Raw genomic sequence first — 26,256 nt, 5'->3', positions numbered from 1 at the left:
CTGCAGAGACCTGCATGTTGAAGCATGTCTTCAGAGAAGGCAAACATTGTCTCACTGTGTATTTCATTACTAAAAATCGTGACATGGTTAATATACATTTGTTGATTACTGATGAAAAGTTACTATGAAATGTAGCATTCAGCTCATTTAATTAGGCAAATTTATTTAGTCATTCCTATATTCAAGGTCCTGCCTCTACAATAATGGACAAATTTGGACCCTGGGCAGTTAGTCCTAACAGTGCCTGACAGTTTGGGTTACTGTTGTTTTCCATGCTGGGATCAAATCCAGGGCCTCACTTATGCTGCACAAGCCCTGTATAGCTGAGTGCCATTCCAAGCTCTTATACCTGGGTCAATATTTCTGTGCTGACCTCTTTTCAAGAACTCAGACAATTACAAATTTCTAGGAAGGTCAAGAAACTGTGCTTGAATAAATATAAAAGAGCTTCAGAAAGAAGTTTCTGTAGCTGACTCTTACCATCTTATAGGAAGAACAGGGAGGAGCTAGAGAGATAGCATAACAGCCAGGAGCACTAGCTGCTGGGTTCAATTCTAGCTCCTGCAGGGAGGCTTAAAGCCATCAGTAACTCCACTCCCAGATGATCTGACATGATGTTCTGCCCTCCAAGGGCACTGGGCAGCTATGTGGTAAACAGACATACAGGCAAACAAAACATCTATACACATACAGTAATAAAAAAGAATAAATTTAAGGCCTTGTCTAAATTATGCCTTGTTTTACACTGGAAGAAATGCAGTATAGGAACAGACAAAAATCCCAGCAGTGCGTCCACAGCGTGGTATGGTTTCCTAATTGTAAACTGCTTCCTAGTTTTATTTATTCATTCTTTGGTGTTTTTCAAAAAGAAATAGCAACATTATGTGGAGTTAATAGAAGCTACAGTAATCAATGGGCTTGAGATGGAGCTTAGATATGTGTAATTACTAAAATCAAGTCTGGAACAGGTAGACCATCTAAATCAAATATCTCCATTCGCTTTTGCTCCCACTGATGAGTATTTAGTTATTAGTATCTGTACTAAAGCTGGAGTCTGAAATATGGTTCAAGATCATGGGCAAGTTCTTGAACCTCTTAGAACACTGAATTTCTAGAACCTGTAAGTGGGATGTTATGACCCTCCTTACAGGCTTGTGTTATGTCCCAAGTTTTCATTTCCACAGATCCATCAGCTTGGGCCAGGTGGCTTTCCTATCTGCGGTAAGAAAGAACTACTTCTCCAGCCATCATTGAGATGTTCAGAGTTAATAAAAGCTAATGGTCTGCCAAAACTCTAGGTGCACTGAGTAAAGTTTTAGGGAGGCCAAGAAGGAAAGACTATAAGTACATAAATGGCCTGAGAGCAGACACACGGCATACTTGTCACAGAAACAGGACATTCAGGAGTTTCTGATTTATTTAGAAGAAAGGTAACAGAATCACTAGCACACAAGTCAGGATCAAACTGGCTTGTACAGAGAGTAAGAAGGGAATGAAAACAAGACATTCAGCAGAATGCTGAGGTAAAAAAGTAGGAATTATGTTCTGCCCAGGCCAGAGCTATTGTGAGTTTTACTGCACACCCATGATTAAGACAGAAAACCAACTGTGGCATCTTTAATGTCTGTGTCTCACACTACACATCATCACGATGCCAAACGAACCCAGGACATAATAGATAAGAATGTACTTTATGATCTATGAAGGACTATCAGGAAAGAGCTATAGAAAATGCCCAGGATTTCTAGAAACAATAATTTACACTTTCATCTTCTGAGATGTATACAATCCATAATCATTAGTAAAAATAATAAGAATGCCTGTGTTTGGATACCTGCTCTCATATGTATAGGAATATGAATACAATTCATAGGAATATGGCCTGTGTTGACTGCTCTACATCAGGTAGGCCTTATTCATACTATGTATGAAGAAGTAAAGACTCAGATGTTAAACAAGTTGTGTGAAGCCAGGCAGGGTGGCACATGCCTGTAATCCCAGCACCTGGGAGGAAGAGGCAAGTAGATCTCTGTGAGTTCGAGGCCAGCCTGGTCTACAAAGTGAGTCAAGGACAGCCATGACAACACAGAGAAATTATGTCTCAAAAAAACAACAAAAAAAAAAGAGAGAGAGAGAAAAAGAAAAAAGAAAGTTGTGTGACCTCACACAGCTAGCAGTCTGCACAGTTGGGACTGTTTTTCCAGTTCCAAAGCCTTGCTGCACTGCTTTCAGGGTGCTGAACACTAAGATATCATTAGTGCTATAAAAGTCACAAATGATGCAGTATACCCACCATAAAGCAGAAAGGTTATGCCGAGTGTTTAAGTAAAGCTGCATAAAACTTTGCAAGTGACTAACAACCTTATAAAAACCCAGACCGTCACCTGCATCACGGTGCTGACAGTGTGAATGATGGTATAAAGCCAAGCACTCTACAATACAGATACATGTGTGTTCTTTAAAATGGCACGATTGAAGTAGATCAGTGTCAACCTCCTTTGTATAACACTATACTCTGTCCATTGTTAGTACTGGCTGAAAGGGGCGTGGGATCATGGCATATTACTTCTTGTAACTATAGCATATGAAGCTGTAACTATATCAACATAAAAAATTTCATTAAGAGGAAGGGAATCATTAACTTACAGCAAAGTTACTCTGAGCTGCATAGTGCAAGGGTGTTGCTCCTTGGCTGTCAGAAGGGATAGTTCCAGACTTGTTTCTTTCTAGAAGGAGATGGACAATCTGTGCATGGCCTGAGAACAGACACAAGGTAGTTAACCACACACAAAGGGACAAGTTAATTTTAATCCATTTAAAAGAAAGAAGGTAAGAAAAATCAGCAGCATTCAACAGCATTTCCCAGTGCTGTCTTTTCCTCCTTCTCCCTGCACACTATGATAGGACAGAATGAAGGTGAGGCTTACCACAGTACAAACAGGATGCTTCATCAGGGAGGAGAAGCACATGATGGTACGTGCCAGGCTTTTCTTGGTTTCACTGTCCATCGTGTCAAGGTTTTGCTTTCTGATCCCCAAGAGTTGGACATCAGCTCCCTTCTGCTCAGTTGAACCAAATGAAATGAACCTCTTCTGTCCCCGAGGCCTAGCCATCCCTACAATATCTCTCCCACAGTCTTTTAGTATCAAGGCAGTGAGTTTACATTCCTAAAATGAGGGAGCAGGTATTGTGAGGTGGTGATGGGCTAACAGTCTGATTTCTACAAGTAGGAACTATACAAAAGGTCTAAAAATTAACAAGTTTGGTGTGGCAGTATGTGCCTAAAACCCAGCACTGGAAGGCTTGGGTAGAAGGATTGAAAAGCTGAGACTATCCTGAGCTACTGAGCAAGTGCTCAGCTATCCTCTGGCTATCTTGTTTCAAAAAACAACACAACACAGCATAACACAACACAGAGGGCTAACAAACCCTCTAACAGAGAGTATAAAGGAGATGTGTGGTGAGGAGCCATCTGAGCAAGGCTGTGCTGGGTGGAAGCCAGGCAAAGGGAGCTGCCTGGGAGTTGTGCTCATCTACTCACTCCACATAAGATGGCATCTTATTAACCCAAATACAGGACCAATGACAATCTGTGCAACAGTGTCAGCCTAAACACATCTCATCTTGTTTGGGGAGCAGAGAAAAAAAATCAGTAAAGACTTGAGGATAACATAGCACAGGCAGGCAGAGAGACTCGGCCCCAGGAGATAAAGAGCATACCTCAGGAATGATCTCAAGAAGGTCAGGGCGAAGTCGAGACACTGTTAGGCATGTTCAGTTTAGTGCAGAAAGAGATGGCTTCACAAGACAAAAGAGAGCATCCTAAGAAGAGAGCAGGCTGACAGGAAAAGGAGATGGAGGAAATAAAATGAGGTTAAAAGGAATATAGGAGGCAGATGGGAATAAAGACACAGTTGAAATCAAAATCCACGTCGTAGGAATAATAAAATCAGAATTTATAGCATGAAAGTGAATTTAGCCAAGTGGAAAGAAATTTGTGAAGCACACCACATTCTAGAAGAAAAAGAAAGGGGATATAAACACACTTTGAGAGGAAGTCTAAGTAACAATTTGAAATCTGACATATAAGCCATATGCAAGTATGAAATCACTTTCAGACAGATAGTATACAATTTAAAAACTAAGAGCCAGGTATTAACACCTGAACAGACCCTTGTACTGTCAACAGAAATCAAAGAAGTGATGAGGAGAAACGGCTCAACTCACCTTATGAGAGGGAGCAAACAGGTGAGCTCTTGCTCTTGGCTCTGACTCAGGTGTAAACATGGTTTTGATAAATTGAAAAGTCACTGCAACTGAGCCTAAAAGTCACTGCCTGGAATATCAAGTGGGCCAAAGCCAAGTGATGGCAGCATATGCTCCATTTGGCAGAAGGTGAAAACAAAGGGGCAGGAAAAATAATAAAAAAGCCCTCTGAAAATACTAATAATGCCCCAATAGTTAAAAAAAAAAAAACTGTTACTTTTTAATGTCTGTAAGCAGTTAAACTACTTCATAAAAGAGAAAAGTTCCCACGTTGTACACTTTCAAATAATTTGACACAACCATATATACCAGACACATATCTTCCCTCTCCTAAAAAGAAAAAAGTAATCCCCAAAAGGTTACAAGGCAGATATGAAGAAAAAAAATATAAAAGATGAATACAAGCACCAAAAAGCACCAAATAAATGCTGTTTTTTTCGCCCACATGTCATGAATGTGAAGACAGGGTACATTATATTCACCTTGTCAATGAATTTTCATTCCTTTGTAACAAAAATTAAAGCTTATGATGTGATGTTGAAATAAAAACCAGTATTTAATAGAGAATTAGTTTATATTACCACATTTTAATGCAACAGAAGGAACCAGGTTATGAGATAACTGAGCACACGAATTAAACATGAGAATGTTTCAGCAGTCCACTTCCACGGTGGACAGTCTTCCCTACCACCGATCCCCTGACTTAGAGCAGAACGTACCTAGTAAGGCTGCCCAGTGAAGCGGGGTTCGAAATAAGTTATCGTAAGATGTTATGTTGCAGCTTTCGTAGGAGGTCAGGACATCCACCACTGTCAGGTTCCCATCTGCGACGGCAAAGTGCAGGGGTGTGCGACCCTCATAGTCTTGCCAGTTCAACAGAGACTCTGTCGGGGCGGCAGCCTATTTTCAAGAACCAGAGACGACAGGCACATGCAGGCTCCTCAGTAAATAACATGCGGCATGTACATTGTCGAGTTCTATAAATGAAACCTCCACATTCTCTGCAGGTACAAGTGAAGTGAGAGCTTGCCTGTATGGGCCAAATCTTTAACAATTAACTTCCCTATTTGTTAATAAGATAAAAATACCAAAAATAAGAGAGTAACTATCATGCTTGCATAAAAAAGCTGTGACAATTTGCTTAATTGTGCTTTTGTATCTATTGTGAATTAGGCTAAAGCTGTTTTTTTTTTTAAACTTCTGTATATATGTAGTCATGCATAAACAATATACATTTTGTACATGTGATTTTGATATTTATATCATAGACGCATACATCTAATCTCTCTGGCAACTTTTTCTTCCTATACTACTACACTTCCGGTATCTCTATTGATTCTAGTTCATTTGTTAAACTGGAATTTTGTCGTCCGTTTTTTTCATAGTCACAAATAATGTTGCAATGACTATTTCCCTTACATATTTCTTGCAGCACAATGTGTGAGATTTTTCACACAATGTGTGAGGCATTGCTAGTTGAAGGATTTTTGCAATTTCCAATGAATACTGTCAAACTACTCTCCGAATGCTTGGCCCCAGAGCACACCCATGTTCAATGTATAGACCGTTTATTTCCTACCTGCTGGTTCAGATTAATCAATGGTATCAGCAAGCTTCCTACATGTTACTTCTATTATGAGGCTGAAAGACATTTCCCTGATAACTAATTTTAATGTGCCTTTATGAATGAAGCTGAAGGCTTTACTCCTGTGTTTATGGTATTGTTTTGTTTCTATAAGTTGACAGTTCTCAACACTCACTCCTCTGTTAGATCTTTGCAACAGACAATATGATGTGCTTAAGTCTCCCTTTGACATTAAAGGCTTATTACCCAGCTTCCAAGGACACTACCAGCCCAGAATTCTCATATATCAGCTTCCTGGAACAGCTTTAGCTAAGGCGATTCCTTCTCATGTTAGGTCACACCTAGAGCCAAGCCCTGTTTTTCAATTTGATTCTGAAGGGCTCTCCCAGATTTACAGCTTCCTATGTAGTCAGCCCATTTCACCAACAAAGGGCCCAATATGTATCCAACCTGGGGCTGTGTGATACCTATGGCCTAGGACAGTTACAAATGCAGCTAGCCCCTCCCGAAAGTTAACAAAACCCTATGCTTGCTTAAAACATTTTAACATTCTTTATGTACTTTTCTGTAACTGAATTGCAAGGCTCTTGATCATTAGATTCTAGATGACAATGGTATCAAAGGTTGGATGTGCCTAGGCTCTCAAAGTAAGGTGTGTTTACATGAGAAAACTATCTGTGAAATCTGTAAGAAAATATAACATGTGATGGAAAGTGAGCAGAAATAAAAAATATCACAATAACCAGGATGGTTTGAACACACCAAATCAACTTTCAGATTCACAGTGGATTCTGACTCTACCACCCAAATGCTGAAATCACAGGCATGTGCTACCTGGCCTAGCAAAGAGGATTTTTTTTCCTTTTTATTCCTAAAGATCACAGCTAGACATATTGCAAAGGAACTGTAGAATGTTAAACACAGAGAATTAAATACAGCCCAAACAAAAAGGTAGATCACCTCACAAAGGATTGACCATTAACAAGACAGCAACAGACTTGACTGGTAACAACAACAAAAAGTAGAAAGCTGTAAACAGCATAAAATAAAGAATAGAAAAATAACTATCTGGGGCTGGGCACAAGGAAAACTAGCTTTCAGGAACAGGATAACAACAATTAAAGAAATCGAGGGTATTAACCCGAGGAATAAATAGGAGGTCAGGTGGGGTGGGGCAAGGAAAGCACTGAAGAAAGGAAAGGAGGGAGGGGAATGATGTAATTATATTCGAAGTAAAAAAAGAAAAAATTAAACAGACATTCTTAACAATGAAAACACAGCTGAGACTGGTGCCTGCTTGCCAGTGTGTATGACGTCCTGTGTGCAATGGACAGCACCACAGAGACTAAGTGTTGGTGTCATGGGGCTGTAAATCTAGCACCTGGGAGGAGAGGCAGGAGGATGAGAAGTTCAAGGTCACCCTCAGCTACATAAGACTGTCATAAACCAAAAAGAAAACAACAGTTTACTACCAATATTTCTATAAAAAACTGAAAGTTCTAAGGCCTATAGCTAAGGAACTAGGAGGAACTATAAAGAAAATTCAAAATTTAAGGGGTTGAAAATGAGACTAATGAGTAAAGTCCTTGTCACTTGTGGAAAGAGCCCAAGAGAGAAATGTGTGCTGCAGTCAACAAAGCTGAAGGGAGTTGGAGATCTGAAGAGTACTTTGACATCAGACAGAGAGGCAGTCTGGAGTTTGCCCTGCTGGTTTTCTGTCTTGCTTTGGTCCAGTATTTCCTCACTATCCTCCATTTCCTCTCTTTTGGAATGGCAATGTATATTCTGTCCCACTGTATGTTGGAAGTATGTGATCTGCTTTTTTATTTCGATATTTTAGGGGTTAACAGTTAAGAGATTGCCATGAGTCTCAGAAGTGACTCTGAATTTTTAACCCGTGTTGAGACTGTTAATAGACTATGGGGATTTTGGAAGTTGGACTGAATGAATTTCTGTATTATTCTATAAGCCTATGTGGGCCAGTGAGTGGAATGTGGTGGTTTGAATAAGAATGGCCTCCATAGGCTCACAGATTTGAGCTTGGTCATCAGGGAGTGTCACCACTAGTAGGTGTGGCCTTGCTGAGGTTTCAAAATGCTCATGCCAGGCCCAGTGTCTCTGTTTGCTGCCTGTGGATCTGGATGTAGAACTCTCAGCTACTATGTGTACCTGCGTGCTGCCATGCTCCCCACCACGCTCATAATGGACTAAGCCTCTGAAACTGTAATCCTGTAACCAAGCCTCAATTAAGTGATCTCCTTTATAGGTCTTGTCATGGTCATGGTATCTCTTCACAGCAACAGAACACTGACTAAGACATCACTCAACCTGAGAACCCTGAGAACCTGAGTTTGGATCCCAGAATCCATGTAAAAGCTGGGCGGGCATGGTAGCCCACCTGTAACCCCAGGGCATGGACAGCAGAGACAGGGATCCCTGGGGCACACTGACTAGCCAGATCAGCCAAAACAGTGAGCCTGGGCTTCTACAAAAGACGTTGCCTCATTCGATAAAGTGGAGTATGAGTGGGGAGGACATCTGACATCAATTCCTGGCCTCCTCCATACACATGCACACATGAGCATGTATCCTCACACACATATCAACACACTTATCAATACATGCATGCATATCACACACACATAGACAAAAAAGAAAATAAATTAAAAAGAAAAAAAATTAGTGCATATTAATGCAATAATCATTTTATATACAAGGGAAGAATAAGTCTAATTTATATACTAAAAGCTATCAGGGGACTGGGGGAGTGTTTCAGCTAGTAAAGACCTGAGTTCAATCCCCAGCACTTCTGTGAAAAAGCCAAGCGGGGCGGTGAGTGCCTGTAACCTTGGCGTTGGGGAACACTGACACTTAGATCCTGAAGCTTGCTGGCTGGACAGCTTAGCTGTAGTAGTGAGCTTCAGGTTCGGTGAGAAATCCTGTCCTAAGGCAGAGCATGATATAGGAAGATCCCCGTGTCCTGCTTTAGCCTTGGTGCAGACAACTATTGCTGTGTATACCTGAATACTAATGTGCATGCATCACACACATAAACACCTTTTCCTCACCCCACATCTCAGACAAACACACACACATTCACACGCACACACACACACAATTCACATACACATGCTCATACACAAAAACAAAAAATTAGAAGATCTGAAACAAGTACAAAACAAAGCATAGAATGAGAAACGGGAATTCTGAAGGCAGGGTGGGGGGAGGGTCACAGAAAACCTCAGTGTGGAGTAAGTGCTATTGCGATGCTCTGACTCTTGCAGGGTAAGTCCACATGTTGATATTCTTTCTTCATAATCTGCCTGTCTGTCACATACATGCTTTCTGTACCTGCTGTTTCATTATCTTTTCCTAAAAAAAGGCTCTTGGGGTCTAGCAGAGCATTCTACTCACCAGGATGCATTTCACCGTGTGCACGGCGCTCGGGTCTTTATGGTTGGCAGCCCAGTGGAGGGGGATCTTGCCTTCCACGTCAGGAATCCCGATGTTGGAGTCGTGTTTGATCAGCAGCTTCGCGTGCTCGGGGTTGTTGTAGTAGGCGCTCCAGTGCAGAGCTGTTTGCTGCAAGGTAGAGAGGTGCTCAAAGCCTCAGCATCCCACTCTTCTGGAACATCTGCTATGTGACAGGCATGGCTGAAGAGTTGTTAGGAGATGCATTAACCAGATTTCTTAACTCCTTTAATAATTTTTCCAGTGCTATTTGAATCATACTACCAGTTATACTAAAGCTGAATGACAATTGTGTGAACGCTAATGCCTTCATAAGATCAAGTACACCAGTGTTATACAGCTGGCATGTAGTGTATTACCTTTGGAGTTAGTAAACTAGACAGTTTTAGATATTAACTCTCGTTAATATCTATATAACATGACATTATTCTATAATGCAGACTGCATAGAGTAGTTTTTTAAAGTAAGTAGTGCTATTTTTATTTCAAAAGTTAGCAACAAGGATGAAATGTGACCTGGCTGTGTTTGTCTCTGTACAAAGCCTGAAGTGCTTATGTTTTTTTGACTAACAATCACAGAGGGCAGAGTTCAAAGCTTTCTTGCAAGGACTGTTCTTTTCAAGCTTCTGTGTGTTTTCCTAAAGCTGGGTTTGCTTCCATAGAAGGCAAGCTTCTTGTGGAGTAGTGCAACCTGTGTATGGGTTATAGCATTTGAAAAGACACTTGTACTTGCACAGTTTAAGTCATTCTTAAATCATTCCTAAGCTTTGAAAATATGCACTTTCTAAAAGAAACCTTTTAATTTCGCAGTACTTTTTACTTTTTGCACATATTGATTTCTAATGCCTTGTTTATTATAATGTTCTCTCTTGAGAATATTTTCATGGAATAAAGCAATCTTTTCATGTCTGTAAAAAAAGTCATGAGGACTCTCTGGGAGACAGAGTGGCAGAGTTGAAGGCAGCCTATGGCTGCACTGACACTTCAGAGTAGTGTTACCCATAGTCTGACTCCCTAACCATAAGTCACTTTCATCAAGTGCTGTGAATAACAGGGAGGAGAAAGATGGTTTATGAGTAGTCGGCAGCAAAGTAACTAATGCTCCTGATGTTACACCTCTGGGTATTACAAAGATTTGGATTAGAATTGTAGAATTTGACAGAAAGATTTAAATTTTGATGTTAACCAGAAAGATAGTATGTGACAGGCAACCCATAGATCTGGAATACTTCAGCATATCCAACTTAAGTTTAAGAATAATTTTACACACTAATAGCTAAATCTAGCTACTAATAAAAAGATACTTTAAAAATTCTATACCTACATTTTCTTTATTTGAAATGAAAGTTTAAAGTGGTGCTTCAGAACGCAGTAAAGTTGCTTGAAAACCACTTTTGCCACTGCCATTAACATGCCTTTTATGGAGAGTCAGCATGGGGAAAACCAGGAGATGCTCAGCTTCACATTAGACCCTCACTGTCACTCAGCAACCCAGCCTTGAACTGAGTAACTTACTGAGGAGGAGCCAAGCTCATCTGCCCTGAAACAGAAAAGCCAACATCCATGGCATTCATTCAAGCAATTACAGGCATTTATTTGTATTATAAAGTCATTATTAATGTGCTGTTTTCTAAAAGATTCAGTTTATTTTTGTTTACTTTGTGTGATTGGTGAACTCCAGGAGGTCAAAGCAGAGTACTGGATCCCTTGGGGCATGGTTACAGGCTGCTGTGAGCTGCTAGTGTGGGTGCTGGGAACAGAAGGCTGAGCCTCTGCAAGAGCATCAAGTGCTCTTAACTGCTGAACCATCTCTCCAGCCCCAATCCATTCTTATTTTTAGTAGTGACTGAAGATCACAGAAAAATCACTACTTAAAAGCAATCATTAATTGATTAAAACCACCATTAATAAACACAGACAGCATCTGTAATTCCTTCCTTTTCCTAGGTAATAATTATTCAGGTTCTATATAAAATATATAAGTATATATCATATACATTTATTTATAATGAGCCATTAACTCATATTTTCTACATCTTGTTTTTTTATTTTTCTATTTATTTTTGCTGTGGTGACAATATACATAAGATAAAACTGATCATTTAGCAAAATGCCAGTACTCAAGATGCTCTGAATAAGAAAATATTAATGCACGATTGCAAAGTAAAAGTTGATGTTCCAAATGCGACTACTAAAGAAAACTTTAAAAAATACAAAAACAGCATGAGAGGAAAACAAACCACAATGACAACAACAACGAAATAGAGAAGGTCTGAAAACATGGCGGAGCAGCTAGGCTACCTGGTCGCCTGCAGAAGACAGGGCTTCAGTTCCCAGCACACACACATCAGGTGGGTCACAATGACCTGCAATCCAGTTCTAGCATCTGATAATCTCTGGCCTGCACAGGCACCTGCATTCACACAGTGCACATAAATTCATGCCGGCCCATGGACGCATGCACCCACTATACACAGCAGGTTTAAGAAACACTCAGAGCAGTAAGTGTGACTGCCATAGGATTCTAACTTCATGTCATTGGTGTTAACAAGACTATGGCCTGCCCTGCAGAGGAAAGAAAAGGATTACTGCTTGTTTCTAACAAATGACCACAGTTGATTTTTCTATAAAGAAACACCAGAAAAACTGAGAAGTGTAGGCTATTTGTTAAAATTTAAGAGCAAGGAAGGTTAAAAAAATTCCTACCAAGACATAAGAGGGCCGATATCAGAACTGAAATGCAATTATTAAGTATCTAGGGTTAATGTTTATGGGGAGTGTATCCTGCATGAGGCACTGTGTTACAGACTTCGCATTACCTCATTTTACCTTCAGTTTATCTTTTTCATTTATTCTCAAATTATGAGATAAATGAGTTAAGTAATTTCCCCAAGAACACAGAATGCGTAAGTGGTGGCTTTGTATTACAGTCCAAGAGGCTGCTGTTGACAGCCATGACTGCCTACTGTATGGACAGACGGCCACTGTGGGTCCAGGTGCCCATGCTTACTGCACTGCATGGGCAGATGGCTTCCACGAGTCTAGCTGGCCACAGGCACTGCCATGTTGGCTTTTACAGTTGAAAAGGCCTGGGTCTGAGTTCTTGTTTTGCCAGTTGGAGCTTGGGCAAACTTTAATCTTCTTGATGGTCAGATTCCCACCCATCAAAGGAGATGGTACTACCAACCTCACGGTGCTGAGCAGGAAAATGGCACACTTTTATGAGATGCTTGCTGGGATGTCTGGATATGTGGAGTTGCTCTCCCACAGATACCATGGCAATGCAGCCCTTCTTTCTGAGGCTTCACATCATAAAACGAAGCATCCCCTCCCTTTCCTTTTACATTTGCCTTTGACTCTATCTACTACCTTGTTTTTGTCCTGTGTGTCCACCTCCCCAGGAGCCATAAACTTCAGGAGAAGAGCTAGACACTTGGGGCTCCTGTGCCGGGTGCTCAGGTGCAAAGGTGTCATCTCTTCTAGGTCCTTCTGCATCCAGTTTGCTCTGCGTGTAAGCAAGAGTTTCATAAAGCGGTAATTTCCCTAGATGAAAAGAGAAAAAAAAGAGGATAAGGGGAATTTACTCTGTGGTCAGTTAGTTCATAAATGTATTCAGTATTTTAATCTCCATCATAGAGTATACAATGCAGAAAGTTAAAAAAGGAAAAACTATAATTTAACCACACTAAGATAGTGATTGCTTTGTTTTCCTGTTTCCCTTGATCACTTTTAAACACACATATAACTTACACAGTGTCTGGCCAACATTTATTGGGTGATATAACATGTTTGATTTAGGCAGACTATTATTGCTAGCTGTCTAGAATATTAGTCTATTACTGCTGATCATGTAGATACAAAGCATTAAATTATACATATCTGGTATGGAAAATGCTTTAATATATACCATTTTGTACTTAGTTTTCTTCTTTAATTTATCACAAAAGTAAATTATCAAGAGTCAATTTTGGGGGTTAAGTTTGCACATTTTATGGTTTTTCTGTATTTTTCAAGTAACTGTCTGGTGGCTTCAATGCTAGGGTATTGATTGGTTGTGCCGATATGGTACATTAGATTACTATACCACGGACTCTTTTTATGATTTTTTTCACTGTCATGCCCCCCACAAACTGGGATGTGAGTTTAGAAGGCAAGGCTGTGTTTCATTGGCTACTGTATCCAGTATAATTCCCAACACAAACTATGTAATTGATAAATGCAAAAAGATTATACTGTTGACTGAGCATGAAGAAGTGAAATAGCTCTTGTATTTTTGTTTTTACTGAAATATTCTTATTTACAGTTGCTATATGAAATCAGATTAGTGAAGAGTCTTAATTCTCAAATAACCAGTGTTTGGCTCTTCTTGCTTTTTAAAGCTTCATTGATTACAGCTTTTTTAACAGCACATAAGACTTAACCTGGCTTCGATTTTACAGTGTCAGCTCTGAGAAGGAAGACATAAAAATTTCCTCAAGAGGGCGCCCTGCTCTAAGCTTCCTCAAGAGAGCTCCCTGTTATAAATTTCCTCGAGAGGGCGCTGTGCTCTAAATTTGCTGCTATCTTTCCTTTAACGGAATAAAACGTGCTCGGTTAGAAAAAAACTTCATACCAAAAAAAAAAAAAAAAAAAGATTTGACCTTTCTGAACATAACATTTCAAATATTACAGAATAATTCATCATGACCTTTTAGAGATATTCAATCAGACAGTCATTTTGGTTGTGGAATCATAGAATAGAAAGAAGGAAAGCCACAGTTGGCAGCGGTGACCACTAGGCACAGACAAGGTGCCTAGCATATTTGTGTTTTCTGTTATTCTTGGGGCTCAAACTTGACCACCCACTGGGTATACATCAGTAATAGCCGCTCCTTTATTCATTCTTTTGCATCTCACATGTAACACAGGTAACAAGAGTGTAAAATGAGGCAGATGGTATTTGAAAAATACTTGAAACTGTACACCAAGTAGGTGCCTAGCAAATATTTGCTAGGATTATGAATGGTTTTCCAGAAACTGGGTTCCTCATAAAACCTGGATCTCAGCAAGACTAGCCTGGCCGGCAAGACAAAGTAGCTGGTAGGTGGAGCGGAGAAGATAAAGGGTGATAAAGGGTGGCAGGAGAAAGGCTTCATCGGCATTGCTTATAGTGCAGCTGGCGGTTAGGGGAGAACGCGGAGCAAAGGTAGTTGGAGTGACAGAGATAATGGCTTCTCTGTGTTTTTCTTTTTCCTACACTGAGGAGCAGTCAATGCTCTCCCTTCTGCTGACAATACAGGGCCAACAGGAACTTGACTGGTGCTCTGGGGAGGAGTCAGCTATGTGAACAAACTTCTCCAGGTTTGGAAGATGGAGACCTATCAGGTATTATCTATGACAGCTAAGGCCAGAAACAATGTAATTTAGCTAGGACAATGTCAGTCTCTTGGGTCTCATAAGCAAGCATTTGTTAAATGCCAATTATATGCAGACTCAATCTCTGCAAATTACCAGAAGGGACACAGAATTTTCAGAACTAAAATGAGAAAGATTGGGCATGGAGCTCAGTGGTATAGCACACACACAAGATCCAGGGCTTAATTCCCAGCAGAGAAGAGAAAAATTAATTTCTTTAAATATTTTTATATGTGTATTGTGGTATACATGTAGGTATGCTTTGTGTTCATGTACTCATGTATTTTTGGTGCCTAAGCATGCATAGATATGTGTGTGTATGTGAAAACTACTGCTGTTTTAGAATCATGCATACAGTGATTTAATCTGAGCAATTAATGATACGAAGATTTCGAGTAAATGACCTTAAATGACCTTGATATTTTGCATCTAAAATTTTATTTTAAAATAATAAAGCAGAACAGGAATTAGAAAGGTGACTCAGTTGATAAAGTGCCTTGCAAGTATGAGAACTTGAGTTTGATCCCTGGTACCCACAAAAACCAAAACAAAACTGGTTATGGAGGTACACTTTTGTAACCCCAGCACTGAGAAGGTGGAGACAGGAGGGTCCCCGGGGCTTACTGGACATCTAGATGAATGAACCCGGGGAGCTCCTGGTTTAGTGGGAGACCGTGTCAAAACCTTAGGTGGAAAATGACACCTGATATTGACCTCTAGCCTCTGCATGCATGTGCACATGTGAGCGCGTACATCTGTGTACTACCCATGCATAAACAGAGATAGACAGGTATACACACAGAATGAAACATAGCCATTACAGGTAATGCTCTTTTTGTGTTCAACTCTTTGCATTCTGATTGCAGCCCCCCTTCTTTCCTCCCATTCCCTCCTTTGCACACTCCTTCCCCCATTCTCCTCTTTTCTTCTTCTCAGAGAAGGAAGAGTCCCACATGGGTACCAACCTGCCCTAGCACATTAAGTCACTGCAGAACTAGGTGCATCCTCTTCTACTGAAGCCGGACAAGGCAGCCTGTTAGGGAAAGGGATCCCTAAAAGGGAGGCATTAGAGTTGCAGAGGCTCCTGCTCCAGTTGTCCAGGAGCCACATGAAGACCAAGCTGCACATCTGCTACATATATGCAGGGGGCTTAGGACCAGTCCATGCATGCTCCTGAAAATTTCAATATGTTCTTGTTTTTAATAGCTGAGTAGTATTCCACTGTGTAAATGTACCACATTTTCTTTATTCATTCTTTGGGTGACTGACATTTAGGTTGTTTCTAGTTTCTGGCTACTATGAATAAAGCTGCTATGGACAAATACACGGTGGAACATACAACAAGGTATATGCCCAGGAGTGGTATAGCTGGGTCCTAAGGTAGAACTATTCTCGATTTTCTGAAAAACCACCAGACTGATTTTCACAGTGGTTGTACAAGTTTTCACTCCCATCAGCAATGGAGGAGTGTTCTCCACATCCTCACCAGTCTATGCAGTCACTTGAGTTTTGATCTTAGCCATCTTGACAGGTGTAACATAGAATTTCAGAGTCATTTTGATTTGCATCTCCCTGATGACTAAGGATGTTGAACATTTCTTTAAGTGCTTCTTGGCCATTACATAGTCCTCTGTTGAAATTCTATGTTTGGTTCTGTGCCTCATTTTAAAATTTGGGTTATTTTATTTATTGGTGTTGATTTCTTGAGTTCTTCATACATTCTGGATATTAGCCCTGTGTTGGATGTAGGGTTGGTGAAAATCTTTTCCCAATCTGTAGACTGTCATTCTGTTCTATTGACAGTGTCTTTTGCCTTAGAAACTTTTCAGTTTCATGAGGTCTCATTTATTAATTGTTGATCTTAGTGTCTAAGCTGTTGGTGTTCTGTTCAGGAAGTTGTCTCCTGTGTCAATGTGTTCAAAACTATTCCCCACTTTCTCTTCTATTAGATTTAGTGTATCTGGTTTTATGTTGAGGTCATTGATCTACTTGGACTTGAGTTTTGTGAAAGGTGACTACCACACCGACTTGGGTGTTTCTCAATTCATTTTTTTTTTAAATATTTTGTTTTAGACAAACATGTGTATTCATAACCTAGAAGATGCTGTCTCTATAGAAATCATTCTATTTGAGTCATTAGCCATTTCTGACTCAAGGCTGCTCTGTGTCTTGGTTAGGGTTACTATTGCTGTGAAGAGACACCATGACCATGGCAGCCCTTATAAGGAAACGTTTTGTGTGGCTTGCTTACAGTTCAGAGGTTTAGTCCATTATCATCGTGACAGGAAGTTTGGTGGCATGCAGGCAGACACAGTGATGGAGAGGTAGCTGAGACTTCTATATCTGGATTGGCAGGAAGCAGAGAGTGACACTGGGTCTGGCTTGAGCATCTGGAACCTCAAAGCCCAACCCAGTGACTCACTTCCTCCAACAAAGCTACACCTACTCTAACAAGGTTACACCTCCTAATAAAGCCAGTGGACCTATGGGAGCCATTTTCATTCAGACCACCACATTCTCTTTCACACATCTTCACTAGAGAAGCGCTGTGCTATAGGAATGTGTATTTATTCCCTCTAGAGGAACATTAAGCACATTTCTCACTTTCCACAATCAGTGCTATTATGAATTGTTTTGTACATATCTCCTGGTAAGTGTATAAGAATTTCTGAGCTCTCTGAAAGAGCAGCTCCAATTTGCATTCCCAACAGAAACCTGAGAATTCTTGTTTCTCTATAACTCTGCCCCACTTGGTTTTGTCAACGTGTTCACTTTGGTCAATCTAAACTGGTATGCAGTGCTATTTTTATCATAAACTTAATGTGTACATCGCTAGATGAAGTGGAATATTTTGTTGGCTATTTGTTTCTTCTTTTGTGGACAACCTTTTTTGTGTTGTTTGTTAATTTGGGAACTCAGCTATTTGTCTTACTGGAATATGTTTACACACTCTGGATACCAATCCTTTTGCTCTCCTTAGGTTTTTCACTAGGAATAAGCTAATATTCAGAATGATATTAGCTCCTCTTGCCCTTTATTTTTTATTTATTCCTTTTTATTGATTCAATTTGTTTTTTGATAATTTCATACACATATCTTGTACATCTGGTTTACTCTCTTTCCTCTCTTTTATCTCTCTGTCAATCCTTACTTCTCCTCACAGGTCTCTTACCCACATTAATACCTTTTTGTTTTGTTTTGTGACCTAACGATTTTAAGCAGGATCATCTGTGTGGCCACTGGTTTGGAAATGTCATGGTACCTAATTGAAGCCTAAATATGAATGTGTATACCCATACAGTACTCTCAACCTTAATCACAGAAGCTCTTCTTTGCAGCGAACTGCAATGACTGCAGACACTCATTAAAGTTCAAGATGTTTAACATAAATGATGGCTGAGTACTTAGCCCTAAACAGGATATTTGTACACTCTACAACCCAGGAACTTGTGGAGAAGAGAGAGCAGAAAAAATATAAGAGCCAGAAGACAGGAAAGGCTGGGAAATGCTATCTTCAGGCAAGATACAGTTACTACTATAGCAGCTGGAGTAGCCTGCAGTAGTCCTGTCGTTAGCTAATCATGGATCAGGGAGGGTCTCCTAGCCCTGGTACTCCCTACTGAACCATTAGCAACTAATGGTTGAGGAAGAGTCCATTAGTTGCCTTCAGTTGTGAACCAAATGGTATTTACTTTTCTTTAACATCCAGTTTCTTCGTGTATTTGGTATTTTGTTTACAAGTAGACTATTGTTATTATTAATGCTATTACTATTGACACAGAGTCTTTGCTATTTAGTCCTGGTTGGCCTAAAACTCACATAGAACTGGGTAGCCTCATATGTGTGGTTATACTGTTGTCTTAGCTTCCCAAGTGCTGGGATTACAGACATGTAATACGTGTATAGTTCATAGCTTTCACGTAGATTTTGAGGGAAGCTTCTTTGCTACTGTTTTTCTTATTTTTCCTTCCGCTCACCCTTTGGCTTGCTTCCACATAGCTTCTAGTCTAGTCTAAGAATCCACCTGACAGTATTCTCTTGGAGCTTTGTCTCTTATGTCATTAGGGATACTGCAGTGACAGCCAGTCAGCTAATGGATAGCTTTCTGAAGTTGGCTTTGTTCTTGCCAGTTCTTCAAGCAACACTCCAAGCAGTCTGATAGAGCTGTAGCTCAATCCTAGGACACCCTGAACCTCTAAGCATATTCTTTGTTTCATTAAAAATGCAAAAGCCAGGCGTAGTGGTGCAAGCCTTTAATCTCAGCAATCAGGAAGGCAGAGGCAGGCAAATCTCTGTGAGTTTGAGGCCAGTCTGGTCTACAAAGCAAGTCCAGCACAGCTAAGACTACACAGGGAAACCCAACCTCAAACAAACAAACAAACAGCCGTTCAATCACTCTGTGAAAAGAAAGTCTTTTCTTGAGTGAGATGTGGATAAAATCATATTCTTTATGACCTTTGTCTAGTTGCAGTAAATGTTTTTCATCACTATCTTCTCACAACACTTGGGATGCTCACACACACACACATATCCTTCCACAAGGATCTTTATTGGTTATCTTTTTATGTTATCTTTATTGGGCTACTGAGTACCTAGGCCATTTGCCTTCTCCTCAGTCGAAGTAATCTACTTTCGATGAGTTTGACTTTGCCACACTTAGAGACACTGAAGAGGCAGATGTTTTGCCCAAAAACGTACTTTGGGACTTATACATCTCCTCCTACTGACCTCTGAATTTTGTTTTCTCTGCATGGTCCCAGTACTCCTATTTACCACTGAACTTGAAGAGAAAACAGTTGTTCATGGACATATACAAATGTTCATTGTATTTTGGTCCATTTATAGGTTTGCATTTAATTTTGTCCTGGAAATATTGTAACTATATTTATAATAGCAAATATAAATGTAGAAAAAGCATTCTGTCAGATTTCATTCTAAATGCTAACATTAGATAAAAAATACATTATATTACACTGAAATGGAAATAATAAAAACATTTGTTATTAATTGTAATGATATCCATATAATTACATATTTATAAACATTCAAGGCATTTGCCATATTAAATTTTAAAAAGAAACACTATCTCTGGGAAGTATATAGGTCACAATTTTCAGTAGTCAGTGAAACTTTTCTATAATGGTTGCTGTTGTAAATGAGCTTTGGAAGTGCCACAGTCATGTTAGGAGAGGGTGTGTGCCCCGGTCTTGGGTGCTGTGTGGGATCAGATGCAAAGCTTTGACTCTGTTTTACTGGGATCATTTCTCAGAGTTGAGCTTACAGTGAGCAGTCATAAAAAAAAATGAAGCAATGCCACAGCTGGGCCAAAGAGAAGGCTTGCATGTTACTTCCTAAAACTTGTAGAGACTTAAAGTACAGTGTTCCTTAGATGTCATGTAAACTCCACTGTGTGCTGTGTTCACTTGTGTCATCTGCACTGCCCCCGTGGTACTTGGGAACAAGGGAAACTGATGCAAACAAGCATGTGTGCATGCTACTAGCTATGCCATCAGCAGAAAAGCTTTTTATTTCTGATGGGAGTGTCTTCTAACAGTGTCCATGTAAACACATTAGCTTGTAAGAAGGGTGAAAATAAATCCCAGAACAGACAAGGCAGTAAAGGAGTTTATAATGCTGCTAGGGTTTGCTTGAAAAACAAGGAAAGGGCCCTGCACTCTCCTCAGAGTCAGCAATGATATGCCTCCCTAACCTTATGTCTAAGTAGTGAGAAAGGAGGTGTTCATGGACTCCATTAACCCACCTGTTAGTGAATCTGAAGAGTGAGAAGCAGGATTGAGGCCAGCTACCCAAATAGGGCTTGGGGCTTTCTCACTTTTCTCTCCAGGAAAACGGAAGGCAGGAGTTAGAATAATAACACAGTAGGATAATACAGTAGGATGTGCTTGTGGCATAAACAAGTGCTGAGAGGAACGAGGAACTTGCTATTTTGTACAGAATTTTAGATGGAAACACTGGATTTTCGTCTGGTTGAGACACACATGAGCAGCTGCTTGAAAGTGAATGCAAAGCATTGTGTAACAGCATCTGGACTACTGGGCTGCGAACACAAACACTGTGGCAGCCTGGCTTGTCTGACAGTCAAGACTAGCTGGACATAGTTGATGGCCACTGCCTGAGGCAATGCTGTTGGCTTCATAGTGCTTTTGGTTCACAGAATTTCCCTTAAAGACTTTGACCTATTTTAATAATGATTTGATTCAGTCAACGCCTGATGTTATCCACTGAGAGAGGCAGTAATTGGCTAACTACAAGGAAAACTGGAAAGCAAACTGGCTAGAAGAACTATTCAGCCCAGTAGGCTGAGATGAAAGCCATCACTTTCCCTTTTGGCAATAGGGCCTGGTCATACTTTCACTAGTTCTTGGCCTGTTGTCAATGCTATAGTGATAAGATCTGTCACAAGGAAGACTACAGATGGTAGATTAAATACTGTAAACCATGGGACAAATTGTGGCTGCCAATCAGATAGAATGTAACATTTGTATACAGTAAGGGTCTGTTCTCTGATAAGAACAACTGGAATCAACCTCATGAACAAGTTTAGATTACTGAGGTCATTAGTCTTTTTCCATTTGGATCTATCATTGCACTAGATATGGAGATGAATCCATAGACTGGACACAAAGTAAAATGTATGTTTTTGATGTAATGTATATGGGACTTGCGTTTGTCTCTTTTCAAGTTGCCCTGTTTCTCTCATGGTACAGATGGCCAAGTTAATGAAACACTGCATCTGCTTATTCTTTGGCAGGGACTTCTAAAAACTGCTCTTGGACCCATCTTCCATCTTATCACTGTAGACATTTTTCAGGTCACAATGCTGCTGTTCCAGTAACCTGTTCTACTCCAACCACAAGACATCCTTGATTCTAAACTGTTTGTTTTTTGGATTTTGAGACTATCTGTGGTCTGACAATGGTGTAGCATTTTAGGGAAGGCTACTTAGAAGTGGACCAATAGTTAGAGCTTATTTGATTGACCCTTCTTTTTCCCTACAATACTCAGGTATCTGGGATTATTTAGAGCTGTGGCATTTTAAAAAAATCAATTAAAAATACTTCTAGATTTATCTCTTGCTGTTCCTGTCCTATAATCCAAATAAGGCAGGTTGACTACTAAGTGTGCCCTTCCCTAGAGAGCTCCTCTCTTGTGGGAGGTGATAAAAGCAAATGTGGTTTTATATGCCTATTGAATAAAAAAAAAAAACCTGTCATTCTATCCTGTCCATTACCAATTAAGACACTTTTCTTCTTCCTAAAAGCAATTTCAGGCCAGCTTTGATTGACAAATCCTTTGGTGGTGCCTTGGCCAAAAGAAGGATTAGAGATTCAAAATGTATTCTGGTACACTAATCTGGATTAATTTGTTCAAGTGATATGGTTCTAGATTAAAAAAACATATCCACAGTGGCTACAGAACTGAGCACCTTGCACACTGATCCTCCAATAGTAACCTAAATTATCTCTGTAAATTCGTTCCATGTACACATATCCTTCTAGATGAAAGGTACATGTGATTAGAAAGAAGGTGAAGGTATAGCTATTACAATGGGACTCATGGGCTGGTGAGATGGTACAATGGGTTAAAAGGCACTTGCTTTCAAGCCTGATGACCTGAGTCCAATCCTGTAGCCTACATGATGGAAGAAGAAAACTAACTCTTTCAAGATGTCTTTTGACCTGCCACAGCACAGGTGTGGTGGTCAAGGAATGACTTGCAAGAGTTGGCTGTGCTGCAGCATTTAAATATATAAGTGTGCAATATTTTTGGGGGGTCATTGTTGTTTTAATATTTGCATTAGAAATATTTCTCTATAAAAGAAATATTGTCTCCACATAGACAAACTCCAAGTAGTGTTTTTTATTTGTGCTGGAATTTTTTTGATATATATTTTTTATTAATTACAGTTTATTCACTTTGTATCACCCCTGTAACTCCCTCCCTCCTCCCCCCCCAATCCCCCCCTCCTTTCCCCTTCTCCACCTATGTCCCTCCCCAAGTCCACAAGGAGAGCAACAGAACCAAAAAATCTGGGCACAGAGGTCTTTTCTGAGACTGATACTCCAAACAGGAACCATTCACGGAGATAACCTAGAACCCCTGCACAGGTGTAGCCCACGGCAGTTGAGTGTCCAAGTGGGTTCCACAGTAATGAACAGGGACTGTCTCTGACATGAACTGATTGGCCTGCTTTTGGATCACCTCCCCTGAGGGGGGAAGCAGCCTTAACAGGCTGCAGAGAAGACAATGCAGCCACTCCTGATGAGATCTGATAGACTAGGATCAGAAGGAAGGAGAGGAGGACCTCCCCTATCAGTGTGCAACATTTTTTTACAAAGAGATAGGAATCCCTAGTTTTGTGATTGAAGAGGGAAGGCAACAACTTCAGGATGTGGGAAGGGGCTTAAGACATTGTAAGATGCAGGGACAGGAGAACAACTAGTACTCTGCCTTTTGGATCTAGCACTGGATGCTAACGAAATGAAGATGGCTGCACGTGAATCACATAGAAATGGAGGCTAGATTGACCTATTGGAGAGTTTGCCACCCCCACCCACATATGAAGAAACATTCCGATTAATGTTTGTAGTTCCTATTCTTTTATTATGATTAATGCCACCAGTGGGAGGTACTTAGCAATTCCCAACAACATGGATCCATTTACATACATAGAAGCACAAGGATAGGCACCTTATTTTAATCCACTGCTCCCCCTGACAGCATATGAGCATAAGAAGCTATAGGGTACGTCATATGTGTCAAACTGAAGCTGCAACTGCCTGAGATACTGACTTGTACCTCTTACATGTGGTTTGCACATAGACCAGGGCATATCCTTTCATCAGGTTTGGGGGCTGTGATGCCAAAGGTCACCATTAAGTTCCTTTGCACGGGTCATGACAGATGATAAACTGGCCTTGGATGTTATATCCTGGATGTCTGAAGTAAGAGCTATTGCCTCTTATTGTACCTATTCATAGTTGATTTAGTCCAGGATGCTGGCTGACATAGGAGTGTTGACCACTCTCTTTAGGCAACTTCCCAGAGCCATGTTTGCAACAAGCAGATGAAGAAATAAGGTCATGCCTTCATACTGGTTCAGATAAATGGGGACTCCTAAAGCCCAAGTATTGTTCAGCTGTGATGGGAGCTCAGTGTGCACAGCATCCATCTGGCTCTCCAGTCCTCCCGGGTTTCTCAGGAGCAAAGGAAACCACTGTAAACATATGGAAGCTCAGGCTTTCTACCGTCAGTGCATAATATACTCCTTTGTCTATGCTTTATTTTAAGCTTCCATGCAATAATAACAGACTAGCTTATTAGCTTGCATATGGGGCAAAATCAAATCTGAGACCCTTCTTACAATTCAATATTATGTAGTATGGAGTACAGAGTAAGAAGTTAAAGATATGACTAAAGAGGTAGAATATAGAATGATATGAAAAGGAACATAAAACCTATTTATCTAGTATTTAGAACATTCAATTATTACTGTTAAATAAAAGTACATAAACTGGAAATATGGACCATTACATCCTACTTGAAATAAAGACATAATTTCAGTGCATACATAAATGGTTCTGTGTAATGAAAGCAAATATGTTTTTAACCTAGACAGGAGATTACTACCCGCATACAAAACAGACCATAAATGCTTGTGTCCTTGGACTATCTTCCTGTCTTAGATGATTTAAGTGCTTGCTTGTATTTTGGTTTCTTAGTCTTTAGAGCGAATTTTTACAGGACAGGAAAGCAAATTGTTATAAAAATCAAATTGCTGAGAGATGTGAGTTCACTGAGCTCTAGAAAAGAAACAATCTACATTGTTTTTTTTTCAGTGGCAGACACAGTCTCTCCTTCCTTAAACTACTGATGGTCAGGTTCAAATACTGTGCTTTCTGACAAAGCTTTTCTAATTGCTTGTGCTGGTAAATGTATAGCTAGCCCGCCATCTTGAGAAAAGCTTTGGAAACATTTAAAAAGTTATTTGATAATTCTAAGCAAAGGTTCCTTCAAAGATAGACTCTGAGCTTTATTTGCTATTTTCCAAGTTTAAGATGCTCATCCATCTGGCAGAGCAGCCAGACCAGACATCAGCCAAGAACATCTCTCTGGATTGAAGCAGATTCTGGCTCTCAAAGAGAATTTGACTGAAGGAAAAGCAACATCTTTAGCTGCTCCATGGCTGAACTCTTCTAATATTTCTCCCCAATGCCTCCTCCAAGCCTTGGCTCCATCTACTAACTTGGTTTCCATAGGAATAGACGGAGCTATCAAGTGCCACATAGTCAAACAGCACAAGAAAACATGTTAGTGTAAAAAAAAAGAAAAAAATATACTTTTCTTCTCTATGCAAGAAAACTATGGGAAGACAGTCTTTACTCTGAGACTTTCTTACCCAATGCCAGTTTTTTTTTTTTTTTTTCATGTGTTTTTCTGGACTATGATAGTGTATTTTACTTAAAGTAGTAGTCTCCTCAGCAGACAGGAAACTAACAAAAGTAAAAATGTGCAAAAGACTGCAATGATTAGTTTCATGAGGGCAATTCTATTGTTTGTGTTGTTCTCTCATTTATTTAGAGTGAGTCTTTAAATTGGCACAGTCTTTTACATTAGTCTTCTTGTTAGCTTATCATGATGTCATTATACTTTGTTCTTATTCCTCCCCCTTCCTAGGTCCCTAGCTTTCTTCCCCTCCATCTCCAGCTAGATGCCTGAAAACATGTCTTTCTGAGTTTGGCTTGTTTTGTTTCATTTAATGATTTCAAGTTGCATCCATTTTCCTATAAGTGCCATGACTTTAGTTTTCTTTATAGCTGTATATAATTATATTGTGTAAATGATGGACCACATTACCTTCATTCATTCATCTGATGAAAGACATCTAGGCTGATTCCACCTCCTGACTACTGTGAATAATCAGCAACAAATGTGAATATACAACTATCTCTGTAGCAGGTGAACCAGTGATTTGGATATACCCCAAGTATAGCTGAGCCATATGGTATTTCGATTTTCAGTTTTTTATAAAAAGAGTTCTTTTATTATTTACTTATAAGTATGTGTGTGTGTGTGTGCCACATGTGTGTGTGTGCCTGTGAAGTTTGGTCTAAGAAGGCACTAGTTCGTCTGGAGCTATAGTTACAGGCAGTTGTGAGACATCTGACATGGGGCCTAGGAACTAGGTCCTCTAGAAAAGCACCAAGCATCCTTTAATTGCCGAACCATCTCTATAGCCCGTTTTCAGTTTTTTTGAGAGATTTATATATAGATTTCTATAATGGATTAATTTCCACCAAGAAACAAAGGCTATTTTTTATTTTTTTCTCACATCCTTACTAGCATTTTGTTGTTGCTGCTTGTTTTTTTGATTTTGATGAGAGTCATTCTAACTGAGGTGAGATGAAATTTCAAAGCAGTTTTAATTTGGATTTTCCTAACTGATAAAGATGCTGAACACTTTTTCAAGTATTTATTGGCCACTTATATATGTATATATTTAAAGATTTTTCATTTTAA

At 39.8% G+C, this 26,256-nt stretch overlaps 1 protein-coding gene across 2 annotated transcripts in view; it reads right to left on the bottom strand.

Annotated features, from left to right (window-relative positions):
- The window catches only part of Invs (inversin), a 139,317-nt gene that overhangs the window by 37,545 nt on the left and 75,516 nt on the right, over positions 1–26,256 (bottom strand). For both annotated transcript variants that reach the window (XM_055605247.1, XM_055605248.1), the window contains exons 4-7: positions 12,691–12,864; positions 9,266–9,433; positions 4,986–5,166; positions 2,647–2,756 (exon numbers count right to left, since the gene is read on the bottom strand). In XM_055605247.1, coding sequence (XP_055461222.1) covers positions 2,647–2,756; positions 4,986–5,166; positions 9,266–9,433; positions 12,691–12,864 — 633 coding nt within the window. The remainder of the gene's footprint in view (positions 1–2,646; positions 2,757–4,985; positions 5,167–9,265; positions 9,434–12,690; positions 12,865–26,256) is intronic.

Source organism: Psammomys obesus, unplaced genomic scaffold (assembly GCF_907164565.1).
Source record: "Psammomys obesus unplaced genomic scaffold, mPsaObe1.curated_primary_1811, whole genome shotgun sequence".
Taxonomy (NCBI): domain Eukaryota; kingdom Metazoa; phylum Chordata; class Mammalia; order Rodentia; family Muridae; genus Psammomys; species Psammomys obesus.
Note: the sequence above shows the minus strand (reverse complement) of the source record. Positions and strands in the feature narration are given on the sequence as shown.